The sequence below is a fragment of the Myxine glutinosa genome, chromosome 3 (genome assembly GCF_964187855.1).
Source record: "Myxine glutinosa chromosome 3, kmMyxGlut1.1, whole genome shotgun sequence".
Taxonomy (NCBI): Eukaryota; Metazoa; Chordata; class Myxini; order Myxiniformes; family Myxinidae; genus Myxine; species Myxine glutinosa.
Genome location: NC_136263.1, coordinates 187,540,239 through 187,548,746, shown reverse-complemented (window position 1 = coordinate 187,548,746; position 8,508 = coordinate 187,540,239). Strand labels below are relative to the sequence as shown.

Sequence of the window (8,508 nt, the reverse complement as noted above, 5' to 3'; positions counted from 1 at the left end):
CATATTAATCGGACAATTACTTACCGAGCTATGTCCAAAAAACGATTCAACCAATCAGAGAGCAGCGAACGATCGCGTGTGCCGAACGTGGCGGACACACTCTGCCTCGGATGGCACATTTGAGAGCGTATTCATTTATTTCACGTTTGCAAACTATGTTGGCGTTAAACTATGTTTTAAAACTAATAAAACCGAATTTGCGATTCATTCGCTTTCCTGCGCGTTTGTGCACGCGATGGCGATTTCTTTACCAAACTCCGGAAGCCGTTCGCTTTGGACCAAACCATTGCATGTAAATAGAGGGGGGGGATTGTCACCGTACTCGCAAGCCGTTCGCTTTGGACCAAACCATTTCATGTAAATAGAGGGGGGGGGATATAATTTTAGATATAGATATAGTACGGGCAATGCCCTAGTATATACAAATGGATCATTGATCATGAACCGGAAAATATAATAAATTACTGATATTTAGCGACTCGAAAGGTTCTTTATCAACAACTTATTTTCTCGTGCTTCTGCTGACATGTCTGCAAGGTGTATAAATCGAAGTCGCCAGTGCGAATCACAGGTGAGCCCATCCTGAGGTATATTATCGATTGGGAACGATTCAGAACCTGTGGGTAAAGAACCCTTGGTAATTTCCCCAACAGTTTTCCGGACGACAGACTGCCGGTAGGGGACATGTATTGCAGCGCAATACTCAGAATGCTTGTTTTCTATAGTTTGCCACATGGCGCATACCATATGAGTATATTCCAAGTTTCAGCTAGTTTCAATGTAGCTAGCCTGTGAGATGTGAGCGCCAACACATTTTGGGCGGTGTAACAGTAACAGACACCAACGTGAATTCGAGGGTTTTCTTAATAAAATTCAGGAATGCGTAAACGGATGTTGCTGAAATTTGGAACACTAGGGCATGCCCGTACTATATATATGCCCGTACTATATATCTATCTAAAATTATATCCCCCCCCTCTATTTACATGAAATGGTTTGGTCCATTCGCAACGCCAAAGCGAACGGCGAACGGCTTGCGAGTACAGTGACAATCCCCCCCCCTCTATTTACATGAATGGTTTGGTCCATTCGCAACGACCACAGAACCCCCCCCTCTATTTACATGCAATGGTTTGGTCCAAAGCGAACGGCTTCCGGAGTTTGGTAAAGAAATCGCCATCGCGTGCACAAACGCGCAGGAAAGCGAATGAATCGCAAATTCGTTTTTATTAGTTTCAAAACGTAGTTTAACGCCAACATAGTTTGCAAACGTGAAATAAATGAATACGCTCTCAAATGTGCCATCCGAGGCAGAGTGTGTCCTCCACGTTCGGCACACGTGATCGTTCGCTGCTCTCTGATTGGTTGAATCGTTTTTTGGACATAGCTCGGTAAGTAATTGTCCGATTAATATGAAACCTTGAAAAGGCACATCCTCGGGTCCCCAGCAATATACCTGGCAAGTTAAAAGTATATCGGACCCGTGGTTGTCGAGAAACAGCGGTCACAGACAAACGTACAGACAGAGATTACTGGAATTATAGATAGACTAGGGCATGCCCGTACTATATCTATATCTAAAATTATATCCCCCCCCCTCTATTTACATGAAATGGTTTGGTCCAAAGCGAACGGCTTGCGAGTGGTGACAATCCCCCCCCTCTATTTACATGCAATGGTTTGGTCCAAAGCGAACGGCTTCCGGAGTTTGGTAAAGAAATCGCCATCGCGTGCACAAACGCGCAGGAAAGCGAATGAAACGCAAATTCGTTTTTATTAGTTGTAAAACATAGTTTAACGCCAACATAGTTTGCAAACGTGAAATAAATGAATACGCTCTCAAATGTGCCATCCGAGGCAGAGTGTGCCCGCCACGTTCGGCACACGCGATCGTTCGCTGCTCTCTGATTGGTTGAATCGTTTTTTGGACATAGCTCGGTAAGTAATTGTCCGATTAATATGAAACCTTGAAAAGGCACATCCTCGGGTCCCCAGCAATATACCTGGCAAGTTAAAAGTATATCGGACCCGTGGTTGTCGAGAAACAGCGGTCACAGACAAACGTACAGACAGAGATTACTGGAATTATAGATAGACTAGGGCATGCCCGTACTATATATACTAGGGCATTGCCCGTACTATATCTATATATAAAATTATATCCCCCCCCCTCTATTTACATGAAATGGTTTGGTCCAAAGCGAACGGCTTGCGAGTACGGTGACAATCCCCCCCTCTATTTACATGCAATGGTTTGGTCCAAAGCGAACGGCTTCCGGAGTTTGGTAAAGAAATCGCCATCGCGTGCACAAACGCGCAGGAAAGCGAATGAATCGCAAATTCGGTTTTATTAGTTTTAAAACATAGTTTAACGCCAACATAGTTTGCAAACGTGAAATAAATGAATACGCTCTCAAATGTGCCATCCGAGGCAGAGTGTGCCCGCCACGTTCGGCACACGCGATAGTTCGCTGCTCTCTGATTGGTTGAATCGTTTTTTGGACATAGCTCGGTAAGTAATTGTCCGATTAATATGAAACCTTGAAAAGGCACATCCTCGGGTCCCCAGCAATATACCTGGCAAGTTAAAAGTATATCGGACCCGTGGTTGTCGAGAAACAGCGGTCACAGACAAACGTACAGACAGAGATTACTGGAATTATAGATAGATGTTACCTCAACGTACAAAGCATTTACTTCTGAAAATTGCAGCCGATTTCGTCCAGTGGAAGCCGAGAAACGTATTTTCAGTCCCCATGTTAAAGCTGCATACACAGAAACGATCCCATATGTAAATGAAGGGGTGCTTAGCGCCTCCCTTTTGATATATAGATGTAATATAGTAATACATGCTCACATAAGTGTTGACCATTTTTCACATTCGGTCATGGGACTCTATACTCCGGCAGAATCACCCTTCGGTCATGAGATCACACCATAGCGATGGCGGCCCAATTTTGATCTGAAACAAGATGCTTTTCAGCATTTTCATCTGAAATCAACACACTTTCTGAAGGAGATCACGTGTTATCTTGTACTATTGAAGTGACCGCAGGTTGCCTAAAACAGAAGAGATCATCTTCGGGGTTGGGGTCTTGAAATGTATTCCGACGGCAACAGGTTTGTTTGTCTCGTCAATAATCTCCAGCAAATCTATGAAAACACCATGCACCTCCGCACCTCCTACCTCCGCAAAGTTTTGAATCTCCACCGTTTTCACCTGGTGATCTTAGTCGCCGATACCAGAAAGGCCTTCGCTAGACCTAGAACCAAGACCATATTTGTGGTCAGAGCCATGAAACATGCTCAAAATGGCGTTGATAGGCAAGCCAGAATCTCTTAGGCCTTAGGGTGCCACTGTTGCTAACAAGCATGTACAATGATGTAAAGCATGTACAATGACGTAAAGCATGTACTATGATGTAAAGCATGTACTATGATGTAAAGCATGTACAATGATGTAAAGCATGTACAATGACGTAAAGCATGTACAATGATGTAAAGCATGTACTATGATGTAAAGCATGTACTATGATGTAAAGCATGTACAATGACGTAAAGCATGTACAATGACGTAAGGCATGTACTATGATGTAAAGCATGTACAATGACGTAAAGCATGTACTATGATGTAAAGCATGTACTATGATATAAAGCATGTACAATGACGTAAAGCATGTACAATGATGTAAAGCATGTACAATGACGTAAAGCATGTACTATGATGTAAAGCATGTACAATGACGTAAAGCATGTACTATGACGTAAAGCATGTACTATGATGTAAAGCATGTACAATGACGTAAAGCATGTACTATGATGTAAAGCATGTACTATGATATAAAGCATGTACAATGACGTAAAGCATGTACAATGATGTAAAGCATGTACAATGACGTAAAGCATGTACTATGATGTAAAGCATGTACAATGACGTAAAGCATGTACTATGACGTAAAGCATGTACTATGACGTAAAGCATGTACTATGATGTAAAGCATGTACTATGATGTGAAGCATGTACAATGATGTAAAGCATGTACTATGATGTAAAGCATGTACAATGATGTAAAGCATGTACTATGATGTGAAGCATGTACAATGACGTAAAGCATGTACTATGATGTAAAGCATGTACTATGATGTAAAGCATGTACTATGATGTAAAGCATGTACAATGATGTAAAGCATGTACAATGATGTAAAGCATGTACAATGATGTAAAGCATGTACTATGATGTAAAGCATGTACTATGATGTAAAGCATGTACTATGATATAAAGCATGTACTATGACGTAAAGCATGTACAATGACGTAAAGCATGTACTATGATGTAAAGCATGTACAATGACGTAAAGCATGTACTATGATGTAAAACATGTACAGTGCATTCAGAAAGTATTCAGACCCCTTCACTTTTTCACATTTTGTTATGTAGCAGCCTTTTGCTGAAATCGTTTAAATTCATTTTTTCCCTCATCAATCTGCACTCAATACCCCAAAATGACAAAGAGAAAACAGGATTTTAGAAAGTTTTGAAAATTTATTAAAAAGAAAAAACTGAAATATCACATTTACATAAGTATTCAGACCCTTTGCTATGACACTTGAAATTTAGCTCAAGTGCCTTCCATTTCTCTTGATCATCTTTGAGCTGTTTCTACACCTTGATTGGAGTCCACCTGTGGTAAATTCAATTGATTGAACATGATTTGGAAAGGCACACACCTGTCTATATCAGGTCTCACAGCTGACAATGCATATCAGAGCAAAAACTAAGCCATGAGGTCGAAGGAACTGCCTGCAGAGTTCAGAGACAGGATTGTGTCGAGGCACAGATCTGGGGAAGCCTCCAAAAAAAAATCTCTGCTGCATTGAAGGTTCCCAAGAGCACAGTAGCCTCCATAATTCTTACATGGAAGAAGTTTGGAACAACCAGGACTCTTCCTAGAGCTGGCCACCTGGCCAAACTGAGCAATCGGGGGAGAAGGGCCTTGGTAAGAGAGGTGACCAAGAACCCGATGGTCACTCTGGCTGAGCTCCAGAAATCCAGTGTGGAGATGGGAGAAACTTCCAGAAGGACAACCATCACTGCAACAGTCCACCGATCCTGGCTTTATGGCAGAGTGGCCAGACGGAAGCCAAACAGTTCAATCTTGGTTTCATCAGACCACAGAAGCTTGTTTCTCAGTCTGAGAGTCCTTTAGGTGCTTTTTTTGCAAACTCCAAGCGGCTTTCATGTGTCTTTCACTGAGGAGAGGCTTCTGAGTCACGGATGTATGTCTGCTTCTGAGTCACGGATGTATGTCTGCTTCTGAGTCACGGATGTATGTCTGCTTCTGAGTCACGGATGTATGTCTGCTTCTGAGTCACGGATGTATGTCTGCTTCTGAGTCACGGATGTATGTCTGCTTCTGAGTCACGGATGTATGTCTGCTTCTGAGTCACGGATGTATGTCTGCTTCTGAGTCACGGATGTATGTCTGCTTCTGAGTCACGGATGTATGTCTGCTTCTGAGTCACGGATGATGTCTGCTTCTGGGTCACGGATGTATGTCTGCTTCTGAGTCACGGATGTATGTCTGCTTCTGAGTCACGGATGTATGTCTGCTTCTGAGTGGGAATTCCGGCGTCATGCGACCCTTAACGTCGACTTCAGGACCCCAAAACAAAGGTGGATCATTTGGACCCTGGGCGGACTCTTCGCACACCCGCTTAAGGAGATTTACAATCAACGCTTGAGCTTTACCAGGCTGGCCTGGCTGGAAAACAGGAGGATGTTTATAAAGCCCTGGCTTTTGTTGACTTTTAATTTAAGGTCCTGGTGGCGAATATTACCTCCTTGTTGTGTTTCTCAGCTTTAATAAAAGAGTTCTCTCGTGAATGTATGAGTGATCAGCAAGTCTGTGGCCCGGCACGAATAGCTGTCTCTGATAAAGAAAGCCGTGATCTGTTTACTTGGCCCAGTTATCAAGACCTCAACCTTTTAAAAAAACAATCACCACTCGTGTTGACCCACTAACGTGATGATCCCCTTCCGGTCACTTTAACTCATGGAATAATGTATCTGTCCATGATTTTCACTCTACTTGATCTCTCCGCGGCGCAAGTTGGGAATTATGTGACATTTAAAGATGTTGCTTTAGGTTCTCACTGGTTCGGAAAAAATTCTGTTGTCCTTTGGGAAGTTTTAAGAGGCAGACATTGGGTGGTGTGAGGGAGGACAGGAGGAGTCAGGTGGTGGTGGTGTTATGGAGGAGGGTGGAACCAATTACTCTTCTGATGTCCATAGCTAACCTCTCATTGTTCACTTTAGACTTTGGTGCAGACCATGATACCTCAAGCTGTCGAGCAGGTCCTTGTCCTCCTCCTCCTGCTCAATGGTGGACCTACAGGTCAGTTTGTGCGATTAATGATTTGCTCAAATGAGTAAAGTTGTCAATTTTATGCTAAAAAAGGTTTTTGTGTTTGAATTTCCGGATGCAATGAATATGTTCAGGTGCTCTCGGTCTGCTTAGTCTGGGGATTGGAGCTTTGCAGATTGGTATATTTGGGTCCACCATACCTCAGATGGGATGTTAACCTGGGGACCGGCCTGCTTGCGTTGGTTGTTGCTGTAGCCTGTACATCAATAAAGATACCACTCTATTTATTGGAAGATCCACGACTGTGAGTAAAAGGTGCAAGGATGGCCTAGAGGTATGCACACTGACATCTGAGCTGTCTAGACTCGATTTGAATTCCGACATCCTGGTCGAGCTATCGAGTAGGTGAGCTATCGCCTGCACCCTGAACAAATTCCAAATACCTGCCCCAACTCCTGCTGGGTAGGCAATGGCAAACCACCCAGTATAACCCTTGACAAGAAACTGCTTCAGCAGCACCAACACTCTGTCGCAGAGTATATCATACATCTGGAAACTTTTGCTAAATTTCCCACCGAACAATGAATGGGACATCAAGTAATATTCCAATAAATATGAATAAGGTCATGGGTAGGAATTAGATGAGTATATATATATATATAGTAAGTAAATTCAGTGATGACGTCAGAGCGATCAGGTCTCGTGGTACCATGTGAAGATCGAAGATCCTCCAGAAGGCAACCCTTGCTGAAACTCTCCCCTGCGTTTGGAGAGGCCTCATCCGAAGAGCAAGGACACAGTCAATCGTTGGTTGACCTCTTCGGTGTAACGCCAGGACTGCTGTGGGCGCTGGTGGTCAAGCAGATGTTGATGAACCCAATCAATTATAATGACTGAGAGAAGCATCGCTTCCTAATGACTGAGAGAAGCATCGCATCCTGGTGACTGAGAGAAGCATCGCTTCCTGGTGACTGAGAGAAGCATCGCTTCCTGGTGATTGAGAGAAGCATCGCTTCCTGGTGATTGAGAGAAGCATCGCTTCCTGGTGACTGAGAGAAGCATCGCTTCCTGGTGACTGAGAGAAGCATCGCTTCCTGGTGACTGAGAGAAGCATCGCATCCTGGTGATTGAGAGAAGCATCGCTTCCTGGTGATTGAGAGAAGCATCGCTTCCTGGTGACTGAGAGAAGCATCGCATCCTGGTGACTGAGAGAAGCATCGCTTCCTGGTGACTGAGAGAAGCATCGCCTCGTTGTTGCAGTCCTGGTGATCATCCTTCCCTTTCCACAAATGGTCTGCAAGGCCGCTGCACTTCCCGTCAGTTGGGATGATCCCTGTGCTCCAAACAGAGCACAGAACTGCATTGCAACAACAACAATCCAGCATTTCCACGAGCCCGGAGAAGTCCAACATGGATGCCACAGATCTCAGGAGCTTTGGCCACTGTCAACTGGTTCAACGCAGGAGCTCAGATGACAGCACTGACAGGTGATCATTGGAGTGAGGACATTCCAGGCACCTACCCGAGGGGACCACCTCAGGTTAACCCAAGGAGACTCCGACACACACCACCACAACCCGAATCAGCGGGGTCGCCCCGTGGTTTCCCCGCAAGTCGCGACCATAAAATATTTGGGGTCCTGAAGGTTTTGCCCCAGTCCCGCAATCGGGTTTGTTGCCCTCCGAAGGGCAGCTGCATACGATGGACTTCTTAATCTTATGTTTGATTTGTGTGTGTGTGTGTGTGTGTGTGTGTATGTTTGTGTGTGTGTATGTTTGTGTGTGTGTGTATGTTTGTGTGTGTGTATGTTTGTGTGTGTGTCTGTTTGTGTGTTTGTTTGTGTGTTTATTTGTGTGTGTGTAATGTGTGTGTGTGTGTGTGTGTGTGTCTGTGTGTGTGTGTTTGTGTGTGTGTTTGTTTGTGTGTTTGTCTGTGTGTGTGTGTGTGTGCGTGTTTGTTTGTGTGTTTGTTTGTGTGTGTGTTTGTTTTTGTGTTTCTGTCTGTGTGTGTGTGTCTGTGTGTGCGCATGTGTTTGTCTGTGTGTGTGTGTGTGTGTGTGTGTGTGTGTGTGTGTGTGTCTGTCTGTCTGTTTGTGTGTGTTTGTGCTTGTCTGTGTCTGTGTGTGTGTGTGTCTGTTTGTGT

The 8,508-nt window shown here is 44.1% G+C and overlaps 1 protein-coding gene across 1 annotated transcript in view; it reads left to right on the top strand.

Moving 5' to 3' along the window:
* Positions 1-464: 464 nt before the first annotated feature.
* NPHS1 (NPHS1 adhesion molecule, nephrin) overlaps positions 465-8,508 on the top strand; it is a 170,463-nt gene continuing 162,419 nt past the window's right edge. The window contains exons 1-2 of the mRNA XM_078774870.1: positions 465-571; positions 6,318-6,396. Coding sequence (XP_078630996.1) covers positions 527-571; positions 6,318-6,396 — 124 coding nt within the window. The 5' untranslated portion in view covers positions 465-526. The remainder of the gene's footprint in view (positions 572-6,317; positions 6,397-8,508) is intronic.